The 24,179-nt window shown below is 42.1% G+C and overlaps 2 protein-coding genes and 1 long non-coding RNA gene across 6 annotated transcripts in view; 1 reads left to right on the plus strand and 2 right to left on the minus strand.

Moving 5' to 3' along the window:
- Positions 1 to 3,933, minus strand: part of LOC118372934 (brain-specific angiogenesis inhibitor 1-associated protein 2-like protein 1) — a 73,762-nt gene extending 69,829 nt beyond the window's left edge. Inside the window, exons 1-2 of one of the 2 annotated variants that reach the window (XM_052472122.1) lie at positions 3,239 to 3,930; positions 2,094 to 2,169 (exon numbers count right to left, since the gene is read on the minus strand). In XM_052472122.1, coding sequence (XP_052328082.1) covers positions 2,094 to 2,169; positions 3,239 to 3,289 — 127 coding nt within the window. In that variant the 5' untranslated portion in view covers positions 3,290 to 3,930. Of the gene's footprint in view, positions 1 to 2,093; positions 2,170 to 3,238 lie in introns of both variants that reach the window. The other variant, XM_052472127.1, reaches the window with a different exon arrangement.
- Positions 2,624 to 23,794, plus strand: LOC118360965 (transmembrane protein 130). 3 transcript variants are annotated; one of them, XM_052472154.1, is made up of 8 exons: positions 2,624 to 2,643; positions 18,381 to 18,469; positions 18,563 to 18,731; positions 19,027 to 19,172; positions 19,319 to 19,400; positions 19,567 to 19,769; positions 21,009 to 21,121; positions 21,684 to 23,794. In XM_052472154.1, the coding sequence occupies exons 2-8, from the start codon at positions 18,403 to 18,405 to the stop codon at positions 21,852 to 21,854; spliced, it is 951 nt and encodes a 316-aa protein (XP_052328114.1). In that variant the 5' UTR covers positions 2,624 to 2,643; positions 18,381 to 18,402; the 3' UTR covers positions 21,855 to 23,794. The 3 variants fall into 3 exon arrangements, with proteins under 3 accessions (XP_052328114.1, XP_052328120.1, XP_052328103.1); XM_052472160.1 differs by lacking the exon at positions 2,624 to 2,643 and adding an exon at positions 17,828 to 17,849; XM_052472143.1 differs by lacking the exon at positions 2,624 to 2,643 and adding an exon at positions 17,884 to 18,279 and having other exon boundaries at positions 21,684 to 23,793.
- Positions 9,600 to 12,796, minus strand: LOC127909873 (uncharacterized). Its single transcript, XR_008072659.1, has 3 exons — positions 12,426 to 12,796; positions 11,847 to 11,905; positions 9,600 to 9,670 (listed from the first exon to the last, which is right to left on the minus strand). It is a non-coding gene; the product is annotated as an uncharacterized LOC127909873 (long non-coding RNA).
- Positions 23,795 to 24,179: the final 385 nt, after the last annotated feature.

A 24,179-nucleotide genomic window follows, 5' to 3' on the forward strand; every position in this document is an offset into this window, starting at 1 on the left:
CTTGCTCCAGTCGTGGCTAAGTGTCTGAAACCAGAGTGTAAAAGTCAACTTGTTACTGTATCATGTGAGACATCTAATTCACTTTTGTCCAAAATTGGGACAATAAATCATATTTTGTTCATATTACCCTAGTTTATAACAACATGCGTCACAAAGTGACAGTAACCAGTAACCTCTTCACAGATTGCCTTGACTAAATCCCCAAACACTCACACGTGTCTTTTCCTACTAGCAGACTTTTCTGATAACTTACTACGACTGTGATATGTGGTTGTCTGACCGAGCTACCTGGAGATGAATGAACTAACTGTGATATGTGGTTGTCTCACCTAGCTATCTGAAGATGAATGAACTAACTGATATGTGGTTGTCTCACCTAGCTATCTGAAGATGAATGAACTAACTGTGATATGTGGTTGTCTCACCTAGCTACCTGAAGACGAATGAACTAACTGTGATATGTGGTTGTCTCACCTAGCTATCTGAAGATGAATGAACTAACTGATATGTGGTTGTCTCACCTAGCTATCTGAAGATGAATGAACTAACTGTGATATGTGATTGTCTACCCTAGCTACCTGAAGACGAATGAACTAACTGTGATATGTGGTTGTCTCACCTAGCTATCTGAAGATGAATGAACTAACTGTGATATGTGGTTGTCTCACCTAGCTATCTGAAGATGAATGAACTAACTGTGATATGTGGTTGTCTCACCTAGCTATCTGAAGATGAATGAACTAACTGATATGTGGTTGTCTCACCTAGCTATCTGAAGATGAATGAACTAACTGTGATATGTGGTTGTCTCACCTAGCTATCTGAAGATGAATGAACTAACTGTGATATGTGATTGTCTACCCTAGCTACCTGGAGATGAATGAACTAACTGTGATATGTGATTGTCTACCCTAGCTACCTGGAGATGAATGAACGAACTGTGATATGTGGTTGTCTCACCTAGGTATCTGAAGATGAATGAACTAACTGCGATATGTGGTTGTCTCACCTAGCTATCTGAAGATGAATGAACTAACTGCGATATGTGGTTGTCTCACCTAGCTATCTGAAGATGAATGAACTAACTGCGATATGTGATTGTTTCACCTAGCTATCTGAAGATGAATGAACTAACTGCGATATGTGATTGTTTCACCTAGCTATCTGAAGATGAATGAACTAACTGTGATATGTGGTTGTCTCACCTAGCTATCTGAAGATGAATGAACTAACTGTGATATGTGGTTGTCTCACCTAGCTATCTGAAGATGAATGAACTAACTGATATGTGGTTGTCTCACCTAGCTATCTGAAGATGAATGAACTAACTGTGATATGTGGTTGTCTCACCTAGCTATCTGAAGATGAATGAACTAACTGTGATATGTAGTTGTCTCACCTAGCTACCTGGAGATGAATGAACTAACTGTGATATGTGGTTGTCTCACCTAGCTATCTGAAGATGAATGAACTAACTGTGATATGTGGTTGTCTCACCTAGCTATCTGAAGATGAATGAACTAACTGTGATATGTGGTTGTCTCACCTAGCTATCTGAAGATGAATGAACTAACTGTGATATGTGGTTGTCTCACCTAGCTATCTGAAGATGAATGAACTAACTGTGATATGTGGTTGTCTCACCTAGCTATCTGAAGATGAATGAACTAACTGTGATATGTGGTTGTCTCACCTAGCTATCTGAAGATGAATGAACTAACTGTGATATGTGGTTGTCTCACCTAGCTATCTGAAGATGAATGAACTAACTGTGATATGTGGTTGTCTCACCTAGCTATCTGAAGATGAATGAACTAACTGTGATATGTAGTTGTCTCACCTAGCTATCTGAAGATGAATGAACTAACTGTGATATGTGGTTGTCTCACTTAGCTACCTGAAGATGAATGCACAAAGTGTAAGTCGCTCTGGATAAGAGAATCTGCTAAATGACTAAAATGTATTTTTTACAACAGGGACTTGATCACAAAAAAGCAAGCAGCACAGTGGCAACAGGCAAGGACCAACTCTCTTGAAGGAAGACACCTTGAGAGGAACCCGACTCAAACCATCCTCCATTGACATGTTCTTACCGGCTACAGATTTCTCATAGTTCTTCCCCAGATTGACAAGGTTCCTCAGTCCTGGATTCAACTGCTCCATCACATTCTGCAAGAGGGGGCAGAACAATATAATACTGGCAGTGAGTGTAACTATTCTTCACATCTTTTGTTTCAAAAACACATTTTTTATCTCTTGTTGTGGAGTGGAAACACAGAGACCAATAATACGTTAATAAACCATGAGACATTTCTAATAAACAAATCCAAATCAAGGATTGTCTCAATAGCACACATGACTGTAAGTCGCTTTGGATAAAAGCATCTGCTAAATGGCATATATATATTATATATATCATCCTAAAAAAAGTGTTTAAATGTTTGTGTTAATTCTATAAATAACTCCAACCTGAAATAAAACATTTTAATCATTAACACGATCCTTCACAAAGTATTTGCAGCAACAGGACAGATTGAACCAATCCCACTGGTATTCAAACGGCCCACAATAAAATGCTGTTCAGGACTGGAGTTCCTGTTTCAATTCCCCAGACACACCCTCAACAGAACAATGAACTGCCAGGTATGGATTGGGCCTAGTTGCACCATGCCAGATAGAGAGAAACACAGAAGGAAGACTAATTAAATCAGAGAGAAACAAGTTTATCTTCAGCTGAAACTGTGGAATGTCATAAACAATGTAGAATTAGTGTCTCTGACACTTGACTTCACATGCAGAGTACTGAACTGGTGCTGTTTGCTTGCATGTGATAAGCTTGACGCAAGTACACCAAATGGCCTTATAATTGATGAAATAACAAGAAAACATGTATTATTGGCCACATTTTAAATTGACAAATGACAAAATATTGTTTTCAGTTATTTGGAAAGGCAGATGTTAGGCCTACTTCACTGCGCTTTTTCGCTCTCACGGGCGAGTCACAAGCGTACCCGTGCTCTCACCATACGTACTGTGCAAGCTTATGACCATATTTTGGAATGGGTTTATGTATCTCCTATAATAATAACTGGTTGTGCCCTAAACCTGAAGCCAATTGGAGCTTACTGCTATTGCCAAAGGCGACGATGGACATTGGCCATACGGAAACCATGTTGTTATAAAGGTGGAGAAATTGGGAGCTATGATGAGAACATAGCCTAACAAAAAGCCTGCTTACCTTGTATGTACTTTCGGTCAGCTTATTCACATTGTCATGATCCCTAGACATGTTGGCAGTTATTTCTCAGTCTCTACAAGATGTAAAAACAGAAACAAGCCAAAAACCAAAGCCAATCACTTGAAGTCTATAGAATTCCTTTCAAATCCAAGGGTGGGCTGTTTAATTGTTCCAGGAGTAGTTTACGCTTGATGGCATTTGTCACACCTTGCATGTACACGTAGAGCCGAAACGCAACTGTTCGCTGGTGGACAAACAAACCGGCATTCACCGCTGCGCTGTCCGCGAGACAGTCAAACTCACTGTGTCCGCGGGGCGGGAGGTAGAAACCGTGGTAATCCGAGTCGTCACTGCTTTAGTTAAAACCATATAATTAGGAATTATAATTATAATGATAATTCTCCCTGACCAAGACGGCTGCCATTTAGTCCTATTCTATAACTTTGAGGGATTATGATCACATCGTCCCTAAAGTAATTTAATAGGATATTTATGAGTCAAGCACTTTCGGTGCTGTGGTTTTAGGTAGATCATCAACTCGGAATTGACAATAGGGGTTGGGCGCACACTCTCCCGGGGCGGTTCTTGTTATTGCATTCGGATTAATTTAAATCACAATAGGTTTACTTTAAAATCAATTCACACCCCAATTTGGCCATCGACATCAGTCTCATGTAAACACCTTCTGTGCCTAATTATGTTGTGGTTAATTAATGGTTGTTGCAGGGAAAGGGGATAACTAGTCAGTTGAACAAGTGAATGCCTTCAACTGAAATGTGTCTTCCGCATTTAACCCAACCCCTCTGAATCAGAGAGGTGCGGAGGGCTGCCTTAATCGATATCTACGTCTTCGGCGCCCGGGGAACAGTGAGAACAAGTGTCTTGCTCAGGGGCAGAACGATAGATTTTTACATTGTCAACTCGGGGATTCGATCCAGCAACCTTTCGGAGAGAAGACAACGTTGTTTTATATGGAATAGACTGATGCTGTTTTCCATGTAGGCCTGGGCTTTTACACATCGGTTTCAATTATTTGAATTCTATTTCTGTGAACTCAATGCACAAATAGCTTAGTTTCTCTGGAGATAAAATAAATCAGATCAGCCCGAACTCTGCAATGGTGGAGTTGTAGTTTCCAACAGGCCAAAATTCTACTTAGTTTAGTGCAGAAACCGTGGTAATTAACTACAATGACCCCAATCCATTGCGCGCATTTCTGTGTGTTTCATTTAGGCAAGCGATGTTAATTAGGTTTAGTGTCGGGCAGACACCGGAGAGAAGAGTCAGAAGATGCAAGATCAAGAGGGATCGATAACTGTTACTTTGCGAGGTATCTACCTGAAATACATGATCTAAGTGATTGATAGTTGGTATTCAGCAGTCATATTTACTTTGAAGAACTTCTAAAATAGTGATTTTGTCAGACATCATAGGCAGCTCTGTAGAGATGAGATGATGACTTGAAATAAAATAATAAAGTCATAAAATAAAACAAATTTAATCTACACAACAACTGAAATATGTTATTAAATTAAAGTAATGTGAATAAGTGATGGTTAATAACTGATAAGAAGTCATGGGTAGTCACTAACACCAAGGTGCACTACTCATCCCATGCAGCATTCAACCCCGCATAATGCATAGCGCATGTCATGTTTACATTTTATTTGTCGAAACTGAAAACCGTGATTATTTTTAAATAATCGAACCGAAACCGAACAGACCTCAAAACGTACTAATCTCTCAGCACTAAATCAAATCAAATTGTATTGGTTAGCAGATTTTATTGCAAGTGTAGCGAAATGATTGTGCTTATAGTTCTGACAGTGCAGCAATATCTAACAAGTCATCTAACAATTCCACAACAACTACCTAAACACACAAATCTAAATAAATGGATGGAATAAGAATATGCCCATATAAATATAATGATGGGTCAATGGCCGACCTGCATAGACAAGATTCAATAGATGGTATAAAATATACAGTATATACATGGGATGAGTAGTGCAAGATATGTAAACATCATTATTAAAGTGGCATTAATAAAGTGACTAGTGATCCGTTGTTAGAGTGGCCAATGATTTCAGGGCTGTATGTAGGCAGCAGCCTCTGTGTTAGTGGTGGCTGGATGTTTAACAGTCTGATGGCCTTGAGATAGAAGCTATTTTTCAGTCTCTTGATCCCAGCTTTGATGCACCTGTACTGAACTCACCTTCTGGATGATAGCGGGGTGAACAGGCAGTGGCTCAGGTGGTAGATGTCCTTGATGATCTTTTTGGGCTTCCTGTGACATCAGGTGCTGTGGGTGTCCTGGAGGGCAGGTAGTTTGCTCATGGTGATGTGTTGTGCAGACCTCACCACCCTCTGGAGACCCATTCAGTTGTGGGCAGTGCAGTTTCCATACCAGGCGGTGATACAGCCTGACAGGATGCTCTCGATTGTGCATCTGTAGTTCATATTAGGTCCTATACTTTATTTAAATTTGTATTTAACTAGGAAAGTCAAATTCAACAAATTCTTATTTACAATGACAGCCTACCCCGGTCAAGCCTGGACGACACTGGCTCCACACTATGGGACTCCCAATCACATCCGGATGTGATACAGACTGGATTCAAACCAGGGACTGTAGTGACACCTCTTGCATTGAGATGCCGTGTCTTAGACCACTGCGCCACTCCGGAGCCCCTATACACTTGACAATGGGCATCAAATGTAGTCTTACTCACTATAATCTGAAAATGAACCATAACTCTGAAAAACATGTACTAATTTTATCTCTAGAGTGACGTAGATGTTCACAGAAGCGATGAATGTCGTCATTCACAGGGGACCAGTCCTGTTTCTCTGTGTTTGGCTCCATCTTGTGGCCATATTCAATACTTGAGCTCATAAGTGAGATGCAAGCGTCATAACTAGCTGACGTCAAACAAGGGTCTTGCTAATCAATATAATTATATACTGCACTAGATAGAACATGGCTGACTTCATAAGCTTGAATTTTTATATCATATAGGCCAGTCCTATGTACAGTACTAAGGTGTACAGTAAAAGCTTCAAGTTTTTCTGTGTACACATCTTAAAGGACCTATCATGGTCCAAACATACAAACACAGTCATGAAGAGGGCACGACAAAGCCTCTTCCCCCTCAGGAGGCTGAAAAGATTTGGCATGGGCCCTGAGCTCCTCAAAACGTTCTACATCACCCCATGGTATGGCAACTGCTCAGCATCCAACCACAAGGCCTACAGAGGGTAGTGCGTACGGCCCAGTTCATCACTGGGGCCAAGTTCCCTGCCATCCAGGACCTCTATACCCAGGGTTGGGTAGGTTACTTTCTAAATGTAATCAATTACAGTTACTAGTTACCTGTACAAAATTGTAATCAGTAACATAACTTTTGGATTGCCCAAACTCAGTATGGGAATAGATAACTTTCCCTTAAGCGGCATTAGATAAAGACAAAAATGTATGTTACCAATTAAACCACATCTATTACAGGATAAATCAGTGTTAAAGTTTACATAGCTGGCCATGTATGGATGTTACATTTTACTTTATGGGTTGGTTATGTAGGCTTCTTCTAACCGATCGCTATATATATATAATATAATAATAATATGATCTAAAAGAATAGAACTTGGAAATATGGAATTATAGATTAGGCAAATTGTTTTACCTGAGTATAACCCCAAAACCAAGGACTTATTAGCCAGCCCTACTCTGTTGTTTATGATTTTGTTGTCATGGAGGACTGATTGGGATCATTGATTCGAGTTGAAAAATAAATGCTGCGCTTGTGCTTTGAGCTCTACTGAAAAGTACTATTTACATGTGAAAATGAATGCCATATGCTGCATTTGCTATAGGCGTATTGTTTAACTTTTTTTTCGTGACACTTTGATATCTCGATAGTATGCAGCTGTTTAAAGGGCAAATCAAATTGTTTTTGTCACATGCGCCAAATACAACATTCACCTTACAGTGAAATGCTTACTTACAAGCCCTAAACCAACAATCCAGTTTTAATAAAAAATATAGAAACATAACAAATAATTAAGGAGCAACAATAAAATAACAGTAGCAAGACTATGTACAGGGGGTTCCAGTACCGAGTCAATGTGCTGGTTTGTCGAGGTAATTGAGGTAATATGTACATGTAAGTAGAGGTAAAGTGGCTATGCATAGATAATAAACAGAGAGTAGTAGCAGCGTGGGGAGGGGTGGGGACAATGTAAATAGTCCGGGTAGCCACTTAATCAACTATTCAAGAGTCTTATGGCTTGGGGATAGATGCTGTTAAGAAGCCTTTTTCACCTAGACTTGGTGCTCCGGTTCCGCTTGCTGTGCGGTAGCAGAGAGAACAGTCTATAACTAGGGTGGCTGGAGACCTTGGCAATTTTTTGGGCCTTCCTCTGACACCGCCTGGTATAGAGGTCCTAGATGGCAGGAAGCTTGGCCCCAGTGATGTACTGGGCCTAACGCACTACCCTCTGTAGTGCCTGGCGGTTGGAGGCCGAGCAGTTGCCATACCAGGCGGTGATGCAACCAGTGCTCTCGATGGTGCAGCTGTAGAACGTTTTGAGTATCTGAGGACCCATGCCAAATCTTTTCAGTCTCCTGAGGGGGAATAGGCTTTGTCATGCCTTCTTCACGGCTGACTTTTTGTGTTTGGGTCATGATAGTATGTTGGTGATGTGGACACCAAAGAACTTGAAACTCTCAACCTGCTCCACTACAGCCCCGTCAATGAGAATGGGGGCGTACCTGGTCCTCATTTTTCTATAGTCCACAATCATCTCCTTAGTCTTGATCACGTTGAGGGAGAAATTGTTATCCTGGCACCACACTGCCAGGTCTCTGACCTCCTCCCTATAGGCTGTCTCATCATTGTCAGTGATCAGGCCTACCACTGTTGTGTCGTCAGCAAACTTAATGATGGTGTTGGAGTAGTGCTTGGCCATGCAGTCAAGGGTGAATAGGGAGTACAGGAGGGGACTGAGCACACACCCCTTAGGGGCCTGTCATGCCAAATAGTGTCTCCCTATACGTCACAATGGGATTCGATAAACTATTAGCGTTTGTTGCTATATCAACAGTGTGACCTAATGATTCGAAGTTTGGATATCATTGCAGCCTAAATGAAGTTCTTTTCATCATTGCTATTCAAACAAGGCTGATTTTTGCAACAGTTTAGCTGTTTTAACATGTTTGGTTTAGCTAATAAAATGAAAACATTAATTCTAACTACTTTGTGTTACCTTGTTAACATTACAACATGAAATCCATGTCTTAAATGTTTTGCTATGTTTCGGAAATGGCAAATAAAACGTCTAATCTGCTTGACACATTAAAGTTACTTAACTTACAGATCACAAATTCAGTTAATTTCCACTCCATTTATATGCAAATCCCTTTGATTCGTACGCTGGCTTGTCTGGCTGTCATGTTATGTTACCTGCCCTTCCCTTGTCTACACTGACATAACATCATTTCAGTAGTCCTCTATTATGTTTCATGTTGTTCTATCTCGCACGGCTCATTGGTACACCCTTGTGGTTGAATATATATGGATCTATTGTTGGTCCTAGGATACAACATTGAATAATGTGGAACAAATAAATACCACCAAAAGACACCTTACAATTTACAATAATAAACATCCTATGAAACAGCTGTGAAAACCAACCTGGCAATATTTAAGATTTTAATACATAAACATTTTGGTATAGTGTCATCAATTTATTTTCACAGATTATTATTTTTGTGCACTCACATGGCAATCAGACTTAAATACTTAATTCTGGTATGTGGAATAAAGAGGTAGGCGCTGTGTGGTTGGGAGGTTCTGCCTGTCACTTGTTCTCAACAGGCAGTCTCGGGACGGGGGACTTGAAGAGGGAGACTGCAAAGTTCAGGCACTGCTGCGCTCTTTGTTCTGAGTGTTTGCAGTGCTAGTGTTTTTAGTTCATCTGTGTATCTCACATATTATACGACCAGTATGATATGGCTAGCAAACTTTATTAGCAGATAATGACATCACGACAATAACAGTAGCTTTAAATGATAGAATGACACGGAGGAGGGGATGGGATGAGTGGGCAGATTGTTGGGCAATCAGAAGTCACTAGATGAAGAATTTTGTCTGGAGAGAGAGGAGAGAAAGAGTTGAAGGATGAAGACGCCCTCAACCTTTAATGAAGGCCCTCAACCCCCTACTCTATCTTTGTAGTGTTTGACCTGATGGGGCTTGGATAGGTGTAGCAATATGGTGATGACTCAACCCTCAACAGGTTATTAAGGTTATTTACAATAACATACAATATACAACAAGATGCAATGTGGTAAAATACCTACCGTCTTGAGGTGGGGAGCCGGGCAAGCAGTGAAAACGGGTTAGGAAATCATCAGACAAAACAGATGACGGACTATGGACAGACAAATTCACGCACATTGACGACATGGGACAAAACGATGCATGAAAATGCTTGCAACATCTAGCTAACACAGCCTGATAATACCAGTGATGGTGTAGACCTAAATCACTATGTTGTTTGTCCGACAGTATCTTTTAAAACAAAGAGAATTATGCAAAACAAGAATATGTTAGCTAAATGAAGTAGCTAAGAGAACATGCAATGTAGCCAACTCTCATAGGGTCCCCTAGGAAACACGTATCAACACGTTAGTACCTTCCCTGTCACAGTAACACCTCCCTGGCATTTTAATTTGTTGTCATCTCAAACAACACTAAGTGCCCACTATTATATTCTAACTATATAATTAGAATAGTCATTCTATTTCCAAGATTCCAACAGTTTTGCTATAATTCGCAAGTCAAATTGCATTTGCAACATTTGGTTAAAAACAAGTCCTAGATTATTTGCCCATATCATGCAGCCCTACGTGGCTGTGTGGAAATTATCTCAATTGAGCAGTGGTGTAAAGTACTTCAGTAAAAATACATTCAAGTACTACTTAAGTCGCTTTTTTTGGTATCTGTACTTTTTAAAAAACTTTTTAAAATATTTTTGACAACTTTTTCCTCACTACAGTCCTAAAAAGAATACTGTACTTTTTACTCCATACATTTTCCTTGACACCTAAAAGTACTCGTTACATTTTGAGTGCTTAGCAGGACAGGAAAAAGGTCAAATTCACGCACTTGTCAAGAGAACATTCCTGGTCATCTACTGCCTGAGGATCAGTGTGGCAGATATGTTGTTACCTACCCTTACCACCTGGTTACGGCCTGTCAGAAAGTTCAGGATTTAGTTGCAGAAGGAGGTGTTTAATCCTCGGGTTTAGCTTAGTGATGAGCTTTGATGGCACTGTGGTGTTGAACGCTGAGCTGTAGTCAATGAATAGCATTCTCATGTATTTGTTCCTTGTCCAGGTGGGAAAAGGCATTGTGGAGTGCAATAGAGGTTGCATCATCTGTGGATCTGTTGTGGCGGTATGCAAATTGTAGTGGGTCTAGAGTTTCTGGGATAATGGTGTTGATATGAGCCTTTAAAAGCACTTCACGGCTACAGATGTGAGTGCTACGGGTCGGTAGTCATTTAGGCAGGTTACTTTGGTGTTTTTGGGCACAGGGACTATGGTGGTCTGCTTGAAACATGTTGGTATTACAGACTCGGTCAGGGACAGGTTGAAAATGTCAGTGAAGACACTTGCCAGTTGGTCAACGCATGCTCGGAGTACACGTCCTGGTAATCCATCTGGCTCTGTGGCCTTGTGAATGTTGACCTGTTTAAAGTCTTACATCGGCTATGGAGAGCGTGATCACACAGTTGTCCGGAACAGCTGATACTCTCATGCATGCTTCAGTGTTGCCTGCCCCGAAGCAAGCATAGAAGTTATTTAGCCTGTCTGGTAGGCTTGTGTCACTGGGCAGCTCGCGGCTGTGATTCACAATAACAAAACGGTTGTCCCACCTCTGTTTTGGTAAAAAGCTGAGGGATGGGCCTGGAGAAATGTATCCACTCTCAGATTAATAGACAGAGCTATGGATGCAAGGACTGACCAAAATGATTGTTTTAACCATGTTATGAGGCTATACAGTGTTTGTTTACATGTTCAATGTTTACAAACACCGGAGAAATCAAGCTTATATATTTTTGGACCTCATGGAGTGTGACAGTTGAAGTAAGTTTATGAGGCATTTATATTTTTCAAGAATCAGTGGATATATATGTATATATACACACACTACTGTTCAAAAGTTTGGGGTCATTCAGAAATGTCCTTGTTTTTGAAAGAAAAGCCTTTTTTTGTCCATTAAAATAACATAAAATTGATCAGAAATACAGTGTAGACATTTTAATGCTATACATTACTATTGTAGCTGGAAATGATTTTTTTAATGGAATATCTATGTACATTATCTGTCACTCCCTGACCTTAGAGAACCTTTTTATGTCTCTATTTGGTTTGGTCAGGGTGTGATTTGGGTGGGCATTCTATGTTCTGTTTTCTAGGTTTGTGTATTTCTATGTTTTGGCCGGGTATGGTTCTCAATCAGGGACAGCTGTCTATCATTGTCTCTGATTGGGAATCATACTTAGGCAGCATTTTAACAAATAACAGAAAATGTACGCTCACCACGCTGCACCTTGGTCTCATTCCGACGACGGCCGTGACATTATCAGCAACCATCACTCCTGTGTTCCAATGACATGTTGTGTTAGCTAATCAAAGATTATCATTTTAAAAGGCTAATTGAGTATTAGAAAATCCTTTTGCAATTATGTTAGCACAGCTGAAAACTGTTCTGATTAAAGAATCAATAAATGTGGCCTTCTTTAGACAAGTTGAGTATCTGGAGCATCAGCATTTGTGCACTCGATTACAGGCTCAAAATGGTCAGAAACAAATAACTTTCTTCTGATACTCGTCAGTCTATTCTTGTTCTGAGAAATGATGGCTATTCCATGTGAGAAATTTCCAAGAAACTGAAGATCTCGTAAAACGTACATACAAGAGCACCAAGTCTCTGACCAAAAGGCACCTGAACAACTTCTACCCCCAAGCCATAAAACTGCTGAACGATTAATCAAATGACAACCCAGACCATTTACATTGAACCCCTTTATCATTTATTTATTTATCTTAATTTAAAGTTAATTTAATAAACAGCCAAGTCAATAAACAGATCACTGACCATTTAGAATCCCACCGTACCTTCTCCGCTGTGCAATCCGGTTTCCGAGCTGGTCACGGGTGCACCTCAGCCATTCTCAAGGAACTAAACGATATCATAACCGCCATCGATAAAAGACAGTACTGTGCAGCCGTCTTCATCGACCTGGCCAAGGCTTTCGACTCTGTCAGTCACTGTATTCTTATCGGCAGACTCAACAGCCTTGGTTTCTCAAATGACTGCTTTGCCAGGTTCATCAACTACTTCTCAGACAGAGTTCAGTGTGTCAAATTGGAGGGCCTGCTGTCCGGACCTCTGGCAGTCTCTATGGGGGTACCACAGGGTCAAATTCCCGGGCCGACTCTTTTTCTCTGTATATATCAACGATGTCGCTCTTGCTGCGGGTGATTCGCAAATCAAATCAAATCAAATTTTATTTGTCACATACACATGGTTAGCAGATGTTAAATGCGAGTGTAGCGAAATGCTTGTGCTTCTAGTTCCGACAATGCAGTGATAACCAACAAGTAATCTAACTAACAATTCCAAAACTACTGTCTTATACACAGTGTAAGGGGATAAGGAATATGTACATAAGGATATATGAATGAGTGATGGTACAGAGCAGCATACAGTAGATGGTATCGAGTACAGTATATACATATGAGATGAGTGTGTAGACAAAGTAAACAAAGTGGCATAGTTAAAGTGGCTAGTGATACATGTGTTACATAAGGATGCAGTCGATGATGTAGAGTACAGTATATACATATGCATATGAGATGAATAATGTAGGGTAAGTAACATTATATAAGGTAGCATTGTTTAAAGTGGCTAGTGATATATTTACATAATTCCCATCAATTCCCATTATTAAAATGGCTGGAGTTGGGTCAGTGTCAATGACAGTGTGTTGGCAGCAGCCACTCACTGTTAGTGGTGGCTGTTTAACAGTCTGATGGCCTTGAGATAGAAGCTGTTTTTCAGTCTCTCGGTCCCAGCTTTGATGCACCTGTACTGACCTCGCCTTCTGGATGATAGCGGGGTGAACAGGCAGTGGTTCGGGTGGTTGATGTCCTTGATGATCTTTATGGCCTTCCTGTAACAACGGGTGGTGTAGGTGTCCTGGAGGGCAGGTAGTTTGCCCCCGGTGATGCGTTGTGCAGTCCTCACTACCCTCTGGAGAGCCTTACGGTTGAGGGCGGAGCAGTTTTCGTACCAGGCGGTGATACAGCCCGCCAGGATGCTCTCGATTGTGCATCTGTAGAAGTTTGTGAGTGCTTTTGGTGACAAGCCGAATTTCTTCAGCCTCCTGAGGTTGAATAGGCGCTGCTGCGCCTTCTTCACGACGCTGTCAGTGTGAGTGGACCAATTCAGTTTGTCTGTGATGTGTATGCCGAGGAACTTAAAACTAGCTACCCTCTCCACTACTGTTCCATCGATGTGGATAGGGGGTGTTCCCTCTGCTGTTTCCTGAAGTCCACAATCATCTCCTTAGTTTTGTTGACGTTGAGTGTGAGGTTATTTTCCTGACACCACACTCCGAGGGCCCTCACCTCCCCCTGTAGGCCGTCTCGTCGTTGTTGGTAATCAAGCCTACCACTGTTGTGTCGTCCGCAAACTTGATGATTGAGTTGGAGGCGTGCGTGGCCACGCAGTCGTGGGTGAACAGGGAGTACAGGAGAGGGCTCAGAACGCACCCTTGTGGGGCCCCCGTGTTGAGGATCAGCGGGGAGGAGATGTTGTTGCCTACCCTCACCACCTGGGGGCGGACCGTCAGGAAGTCCAGTACCCAGTTGCACAGGGCGGGGTCGAGACCCAGGGTCTCGAGCTTGATGACGAGCTTGGAGGGTACTATGGTGTTGAATGCCGAGCTGTAGTCGATGAACAGCATTCTCACATAGGTATTCCTCTTGTCCAGGTGGGTTAGGGCAGTGTGCAGTGTGGTTGAGATTGCATCGTCTGTGGACCTATTTGGGCGGTAAGCAAATTGGAGTGGGTCTAGGGTGTCAGGTAGGGTGGAGGTGATATGGTCCTTGACTAGTCTCTCAAAGCACTTCATGATGACGGAAGTGAGTGCTACGGGGCGGTAGTCGTTTAGCTCAGTTACCTTAGCTTTCTTGGGAACAGGAACAATGGTGGCCTCTTGAAGCATGTGGGAACAGCAGACTGGTATAGGGATTGATTGAATATGTCCGTAAACACACCGGCCAGCTGGTCTGCGCATGCTCTGAGGGCGCGGCTGGGGATGCCGTCTGGGCCTGCAGCCTTGCGAGGGTTAACACGTTTAAATGTCTTACTCACCTCGGCTGCAGTGAAGGAGAGACCGCATGTTTCCGTTGCAGGCCGTGTCAGTGGCACTGTATTGTCCTCAAAGCGGGCAAAAAGTTATTTAGTCTGCCTGGGAGCAAGACATCCTGGTCCGTGACTGGGCTGGATTTCATCTTGTAGTCCGTGATTGACTGTAGACCCTGCCACATGCCTCTTGTGTCTGAGCCGTTGAATTGAGATTCCACTTTGTCTCTGTACTGACGCTTAGCTTGTTTAATAGCCTTGCGGAGGGAATAGCTGCACTGTTTGTATTCAGTCATGTTGCCAGACACCTTGCCCTGATTAAAAGCAGTGGTTCGCGCTTTCAGTTTCACGCGAATGCTGCCATCAATCCACGGTTTCTGGTTAGGGAATGTTTTTATCGTTGCTATGGGAACGACATCTTCGACGCACGTTCTAATGAACTCGCACACCGAATCAGCGTATTCGTCAATATTCCCATCTGACGCAGAAACATGTCCCAGTCCACGTGATGGAAGCAGTCTTGGAGTGTAGAGTCAGCTTGGTCTGACCAGCGTTGGACAGACCTCAGCGTGGGAGCCTCTTGTTTTAATTTCTGCCTTTAGGCAGGGATCAGCAAAATGGAGTCGTGGTCAGCTTTTCCGAAAGGGGGCGGGGCAGGGCCTTATATGCGTCGCGGAAGTTAGAGTAACAATGATCCAAGGTTTTACCACCCCTGGTTGCGCAATCGATATGCTGATAAAATTTAGGGAGTCTTGTTTTCAGATTGGCTTTGTTAAAATCCCCAGCTACAATGAATGCAGCCTCCGGATAAATGTTTTCCAGTTTGCAAAGAGTTAAATAAAGTTTGTTCAGAGCCATCGATGTGTCTGCTTGGGGGATATATACGGCTGTGATTATAATCGAAGAGAATTCTCTTGGAAGATAATGCGGTCTACATTTGATTGTGAGGAATTCTAAATCAGGTGAACAGAAGGATTTGAGTTCCTGTATGTTTCCTTCATCACACCATGTCCCGTTAGTCATGAGGCATACGCCCCCGCCACTCTTCTTACCAGAGAGATGTTTGTTTCTGTCCGCGCGATGCGTGGAGAAACCCGTTGGCTGCACCGCCCTGGATAGCGTCTTCCCAGTAAGCCATGTTTCCGTAAAGCAAAGAACGTTACAGTCTCTGATGTCCCTCTGGAATGCCACCCTTGCTCGGATTTCATCAACCTTGTTGTCGAGAGACTGGACATTGGCAAGAAGAATACTGGGAAGTGGTGCGCGATGTGCCCTTTTTCGGAGTCTGACCAGAACACCGCCGCGTTTCCCTCTTTTCGTAGTCGTTTCCTTGGGTCGCTGCAAGCGATCCATTCCGTTGTCCTGTTTGTAAGGCAGAACACAGGATCCGCGTCGCGTCGCAGACGACACCATTTTGTATACATCTGGCCCTTCTTTGGACACTGTGTTAACTAACCTCATAACGAGCTTCAATGCCATACAACAGTCCTTCCATGGCCTCCAACTGCTCTTAAAAGCTAGTAAAACTAAATGCATGTTTTTCAACCGTTCGCTGCCCGCACCCGAAGTGCTGTACAGAAACCCAGCCTAAAACCCCAAACAGCAAGCAATGCAGGTGTAGAAGCACGGTGGCTAGGAAAAACTCCCTAGGAAGGCCAAAACCTAGGAAGAAACCTAGAGAGGAACCAGGCTATGTGGGGTGGCCAATCCTCTTCTGGCTGTGCCGGGTGGAGATTATAACAGAACATGGCCAAGATGTTCAAATGTTCATAAATGACCAGCATGGTCGAATAATAGTAAGGCAGAACAGTTGAAACTGGAGCAGCAGCATGGCCAGGTGGACTGGGGACAGCAAGGAGTCATCATGTCAGGTAGTCCTGGGGCATGGTCCTAGGGCTCAGGTCCTCCGAGAGAGAGAAAGAAAGAAGGAGAGAATTAGAGAACGCACACTTAGATTCACAAAGGACACCGAATAGGACAGGAGAAGTACTCCAGATATAACAAACTGATCCTAGCCCCCCGACACAAACTACTGCAGCATAAATACTGGAGGCTGAGACAGGAGGGGACAGGATACACTGTGGCCCCATCCGAGGACACCCCCGGACAGGGCCAAACAGGAAGGATATAACCCCACCCACTTTGCCAAAGCACAGCCCCCACACCACCAGAGGGATATCTTCAACCACCAACTTACCATCCTGAGACAAGGCTGAGTATAGCCCACAAAGATCTCCGCCACGGCACAACCCAAGGGGGGGGGGGCGCCAACCCAGACAGGATGACCACAACAGTGAATCAACCCACTCAGGTGACGCACCCCCTGCAGGGACGGCATGAGAGAGCCCCAGTAAGCCAGTGACTCAGCCCCTGTAATAGGGTTAGAGGCAGAGAATCCCAGTGGAAAGAGGGGAACCGGCCAGGCAGAGACAGCAAGGGCAGTTCGTTGCTCCAGAGCCTTTCCGTTCACCTTCCCACTCCTGGGCCAGACTATACTCAATCATATGACCCACTGAAGAGATGAGTCTTCAGTAAAGACTTAAAGGTTGAGACCGAGTTTGCGTCTCTGACATGGGTAGGCAGACCGTTCCATAAAAATTGAGCTCTATAGGAGAAAGCCCTGTCTCCAGCTGTTTGCTTAGAAATTCTAGGGACAATTAGGAGGCCTGCGTCTTGTGACCGTAGCGTACGTGTAGGTATGGACCAAATCAGAGAGATAGGTAGGAGCAAGCCCATGTAATGCTTTGTAGGTTAGCAGTAAAACCTTGAAATCAGCCCTTTGACTCGATACAGCTACTCCTTGTATATAGCTTTGTTATTCTTTTTTATTGTGTTACTATTTCATTTTTATTCAGCAAATATTTGTCTTACTTTTTAACTCTGCACTGTTGGAAATGGGCTCACGAGTAAGCATTTCACTGTAAAGCCTACACATGTTCTATTCTGCGCATGTGACCCATAAAATGTGATTTGCTCGGTAAATAGGAGGAACAAATAGCCATTCCTAAGACGTGTCCTGCACATTTTTGGTGTGGGTCATAAAGTCAATGAGGACTGTCAAGTGTCCTACCTCCCGAGTGGCGCAATGGTCTACAGCACCGCATCTCAGTGCTTGAGGCGTTACTACAGACCCGCTGGTTCGAATCCAGAGTGTATCACCGGCGGTGATTGTGAGTCTCATAGGGTGGCGCACAATTGGCCCAGGGTCGTAATTGTACATACGAATGTGTTCTTAATTGACTTTCAGAGTTAAATATAGGTATAAAAATGTTTTTTTAAATACCACCACTATCAACAGCGACTTCCAACACGTTAACGTTTGAGCCATTTAACAGACGCTTTTATCCAGAGCGACGTACAATAGTGAGACAACAGCTTTTTGTAATCTGACACATATGGCTAAAACGCATGGACATGATTTCAAGCTATTACGTATATCTGGGAAACATTAAGGGCATGAACAATTTGCTGGCACCGGCTGACGAGGCATCTACTATCGTTTGGCCATCTGAAGACAGTCCCCATTTCTCAATTTCTTAGTCCTGAAGTATCCTACACCATTTTTCTCTTCTGTGTGAGCGGACAAGCGCAAATGTATCGGTAAATATGATGTGTTGTATGTGTAATATTTAGGCAAAAAAGCAGAATTTCATTACAGTAAATGTAACTTAATTTTGTGAACTTCTGGTTTATGATTTCAGAAATATAATTGGGTTGGTCGTCATGTCACTTCCACTGATTCTGAGCCCCCAAGTTTTGGGGCTCGCGGCAGAGGGTTTGAGCAATCTTCGTAGGTTTACTTTTACGCATAACATTGTTTTAATACAATACGTTTTTTAAACAAAATGTATAGTAAACTCATGTTGTTTACATTTTTATTCAGGAAATATTGCAGGCAAGCTCAGCTTCATTCAGAGGGAAGGAAATGTGACTTATCTGCGGGACAAGGAGCTGGCCACGGAAGTTCCAACCGAGACAAAGTTTGAACTTTTCGATCCAATGAACACTTTACGCACTGCCAGATTCAACTATACCTGGGACTTCGGCAACGGGTAGGCCTATGTGGACTTGCCTGTTTATCATCGAATGTATGTTTTGTAGTTTAGGCTATATATTTAAATATTATGTGGTTGTTTAATTTGTTATTTATTTATTTATTCGATGTTGTGTGATGCTGTTTTTTACTGTAAGGATTACTGTTGTTTCTGTTGTCTTGTCAGTGTTGAATGTATTCCATCAGGGACCACGTTAGAAACAAGTGGAATTGCTTTAACCTGTTATCCCTGGGTTGTCCTCAATGAATAATTTTGCTCAATAAATCATCAATCAATTTTCTGGCTTTGTAAGAGAGGTGCTGAAGGGATCGGAGCCGTCTGTGCACTATAACTACTCATCCCCTGGAAACTACACTCTGCGGCTGAGAGTTGGGGCCCAAGTGAACAAAACCTCTACTCCACTAACTGGGGTATACACCATGGACGTTACAGTTTTGGGTAGGTAGACAGAATACACATCATTGTTGTTCATAATTATCTGGTTTGAAATAGTAGAGTTTTTAAATATCACATTAGGTTTACCATACAGTAAGTGACACCACAACATCAATGTAGGTGTATTGCACATCTCTGCTATTTTCCAGACGCCATCAGGAATATTGAATTGAGCCCTTTGAGTTTCCAGGTTTCCAGAAACAACAGTCTGGTTGTTCATGTGGATGGAAGGTGGGTACAATTTCTCAGTAGGCCACACAATTAACACACACAACATACTAAACATGTATAAAACACATCAAATAATCAGCTCATTTATTCTCTCAATCTCCTCTCTGTTTCCTAGTCTTCCAATGTGGGTGTGTTGTATTTATTCTCATCATCTCTCTCTCTCTAGTCCTCCCATGTGGGTCTGTTGGAGGTTCCTACAGAACTGTGAATCGGCAACCCCTACAGGCTGTCACCTGACCATGCTGTATGAGAACACCATGACACTGAACCACACCTTCACAGCTTTAGGAGTCCACTGTCTGGACATCAGCGCCCGCAACGACATCAGCAAACTGCAGACCTCCTACAACATCTTTGTGAGGAGAGATCGTAAGTCTGGTGTTATCATGTGGTCTGTGGAGATTTGGTCCACATTAGTCACGCTAGGCAGAAGCTACAGTATAGTACAGTACAGTTCACACTTTGTCCTCTCAGTTTTTTGGGAAGGCCCAAAACATTGTCAAAGACTCCACCCATCCAAGTCATACGGTAGACTTTTCTCTCTGCTACCACACGGCAAGCGATACAGGAGCGCGAAGTCTAGGACCAAAAGGAAGCTTCTACCCCCAAGCCATAAGACTGCTGAACAATTAATCAATTGGCCACCCGGACTATTTACATTGACACGCCCCCCTTTTTTTTTTTTTTTTACCCTGCTGCAACTCGCTGTTTATTATCTATGCATAGTCACTTTACCCCTACCAGGTTAACTTGAGTAACCTGTACACATTGACTCGCTACCGGTACCCCCTGCATATGGCCTCGTTATTGTTATTTTTATTGTGTTAATTGTTATTTTTATTTGACTATTTTTATTTTATTTAGTAAATATTATTTGAACTCTTTCTTGAACTGTATTGTTGGTTAAGGGCGTGTAAGTAAACATTTCACGTTAAGGTCTACGACCTGTTGTATCCGGAGCATGTGACAAATACAATTGGATTTGATTTGAATACAGAATAAATGGGTTGATATGGTACAAATGATCCATCTATTAGTACAGTGTCCCTCAGCAGTTCAGGTGGTACAAGAGGTTTTGATGAGAATTTATCTCTTTAGATTTCATGGTTCTTCCTGTAATCTTCAGCTGAACCGAGTGATAGTGTGTTCAGAGAAATGAAAAGACGTCAGAGGGAGAGTGGACAGTGTTGAGGAATGCAGCTAAGGAGTTCTGGAGGAGAGCAATTTAACAGCAGGACCCACACCCCATACTGCATTTGTCTCCTGTGGTGAATTGATTTGTGCTGGATGGTATCGTTACAGAGGAGTTTCAGGAAGCTTGTGACCTCATTTGAATGCATAACAAATAGATAGTTTGAAACCAGAAGACTAAAAGAATGATGATGCTTTGTGTAAATAGGAACATGATTCAATGGTGCACAGAGTTAAGACAAGAGACATGCTAATAATCATGTATGCATATACTCTGGAGTATGACAGTTACTAATCGGGAGTTAATTGTAAAAAGAAAATCAATTCTGCTTGCAGAACGTCTGACCAGTATTCAAGCTTGTCTAACTGCATCACGTAATACTGTAGAAAAACAATTCTCTCTTTGTCTTCTTATAGCCCCGATTAACCTGCTCTTCACCCTGACATGTACTGGGATCATCTTGGTAATAGTCGCCTTCATCACTGTTATAGCCTGTCGCACTAAGAATGGACACAACAACAAACCACAGGTAGGAGACTGACAGAGGGACTTGTTGAATGTTAGGCCCTGTTTCAGTACTTATTCCAAAGAAAGGAAGCTATTTTACAATATGTCCACATGAGGGTGATATATACCTAACAAATTGACTAACGATCAACTCCAAAAATTGTTCGTAGCAGTAAAAAGCACTGTCAAGCAGTGTTGTAGTACTTGAGTACAGGACTCAGTTTTGGTTCAGACTTGACTCACAATTCTCATTACTCGTGACATGACTCGGACTCCACCAGCAGCAATGATAGATAACTGGTATTATCTAATCAGCCTTACAAACGTGAAACATTGTAATGAAATGTAGCTTAGCAAATGGTTGGACTGCAGCTTTTAGCACTACCAAAAGACTCAGACTTGGATTCAGACTCGGACTCAAGGTTTACTGAACTCTACATCACTGCTGTCAAGTGATGGGGGTTTGCACAGTGTATTTGTTCTTGTTCAATATGAAACTACTAATAAATATTCAGACAATGTAGCCCTACAAACTCCAAAAACACTTGTGTGTCAGTGTAAATATGTATTTTTTTATTTGACAGATGTCTAAGTCCAGTAATGCCCCTTGCTCCAGTATGAACATGGAACTGCAGCCACAACAGGACATCCCTGATATCAGTAGTGATCTCTATGTGTCCAGGCCAAAGAACGAAGAGGTCCAACCCCTTCTACAGCACGGGACCAGATCTGTCGCCAAATCCTACCGCAACTAGTCTTCATTTACACACTTTGATTTGAGCTTTGTGTTGGACTGATTCAAGCCAAATGTTAACAGTTTGCTAACAATGTATAGTTTGAGATTAATATATGGCACCAGTAACATTGAACTATACATTGTCAGTGATGTAATACCGATGTAGATTACATTCCCCTGTCTGTGTGGATGTTATACTTGCTAACCATGCTAATGTTTGAGGAGAATGCACAGTTTTGAACATGAAAAGTTATTAATAAACAAATTAGGCACATTTGGGCAGTCTTGATACAAAATGTTTAACAGAAATTCTATGGTTCCTTGGATCAGTCTAAAACTTTGCGTATACACCGCTGCTATCTAGTGGGCCAAATCTAAATTGCACATGGGCTGGAATAATATATTGTAGCCTTTCATTGCATTTCAAAAGTGATGGTAAAAAAAATACAAAAGAACGGTTGTTTTTTTCTTTGTATTATCTTATACTAGATATATTGTGTTATATTCTCCTACATTCCTTTCACATTTCCACAAACTTCAAAGTGTTTCCTTTCAAATGGTACCAAGAATATACAGATCCTTGCTTCAGGGCCTGAGCTACAAGCAGTTATATTTGGTTTTATCAAAATGTTGGGGAGAGAATTTGGTGACATCTAGTGATCTTTATGTGAATTACAGGGGGAGGGGCAGTTACACCGGAGGGCTAATTACCCTCTACTACCCTATCAAGAGAACATCTCTGGTCATCCCTTCTACCTACCTCTGATCTGGTAGACACACTAAACCCTGGCTATATTTAATCTAAAAAAACAAGAAAATTTTGCCTTCAGGCTTGCTTAATATATGTGAAATTATTAATACTTTTACTTTTGATACGTAAGTATATTTTAAGCAATTACATTTACCTTTGACACTTAAGTATATTTAAAACCAAATACTTTTAGACTTTTAATAAAGTAGTATTTTACGAGGTGACTTTCACTTGAGCCATTTTTAATGAAGGTATCTTTATTTTTACTGGAGTATGACAATTGGGTACTTTTTCCACCACCGAATGGTCGACGACTAGTTTCACACTGCTATAGGTCTGGGGACTTTTCCTCATTTGAGCAAAGGTCAGTGCTTCATCCTCTCGCCTGCGTGACACGAAACCTGTGAAGTGGTGGAGTGTGTCAATTCATTTGTAAGCAAAAGGAAATCGGTCCTACCCTTCTCAATAGCCTCCTTTTGGCGAAGAGTTACACGCATTCTACCGAGGAAGAGGTTTGATATCTGCCACACCCCCTTTGAATCAGATGTTGTATTGTCGGAGGAGAAAAGCATGCACACATTTAAAAACGATACGCCAATATCGAGTTGTTGATCCACCTACATCACCAGCGGTTGATTCCGTTACCGGTTGGGATATTTAGACAAGACAACATTGTTATATATGAAAGGGTGGCATTGTAATTATTTTTCTTAGAGTGCTACCACGATTTATGTTGTATTCCACTTCACACCTGTAGGTGTTGGCTTTAAAGCAGAGAACCATTATGCATTTTAAGCACCATTAGCCAGTAGTTCATATTAGGCCCTGTACACTTGACAATGGCCATCAAAAGTAAACTTACTCCCTATGATCTAAAAATTAACCCTAAATATTAAAGACATTTCCTAATGCATCCCTAGAGTTACTTAGTTGTGCACAGAAGCGATCCCTAGAGTGACTTAGTTGTGCACAGAAGCGATCCCTAGAGTGACTTAGTTGTGCACAGAAGCGATCCCTAGAGTGACTTAGTTGTGCACAGAAGCGATCCCTAGAGTGACTTAGTTGTGCACAGAAGCGATCCCTAGAGTGACTTAGTTGTTCACAGAGGCGACCTCTAGAGTGACTGAGTTGTTCACAGAAGCGACCTCTAGAGTGACTGAGTTGTTCACAGAAGCGATGAAAGGCGTCATTCACAGGGGGTCTGGTAATTTCTCCTTGTATGGCTTTATCGTGTGGTCATATTCAGTACTTGAGCTCATAACTGAGATGCAAGCAGCTTACATCAAACAAGGGTCTTGATAATATTACTGAACAAAAATATAAACTCGACCTGCAACAATTTCTAAGATTTGTTACAGTTCATCTAAGGAAAATCAGTCATTTTTAAATTATTTTTATTTAACTAGGTAAGTCAGTTAAGAACAAATTCTTATTTACAATGACAGCCTATGGTGGCCAAACCCGGACAATGCTGGGCCAATTGTGCGCCACCATATTGGACTCCTAATCACGGCCGGATTTGATGCACCCTGGATTCAAATCAGGGACTGCAGTGACGCCTCTTGCACTGAGATGCAGTGCCTTAGACCGCTG

Source organism: Oncorhynchus keta, chromosome 2, assembly GCF_023373465.1.
Source record: "Oncorhynchus keta strain PuntledgeMale-10-30-2019 chromosome 2, Oket_V2, whole genome shotgun sequence".
In the NCBI taxonomy this organism is placed as follows: Eukaryota; Metazoa; Chordata; class Actinopteri; order Salmoniformes; family Salmonidae; genus Oncorhynchus; species Oncorhynchus keta.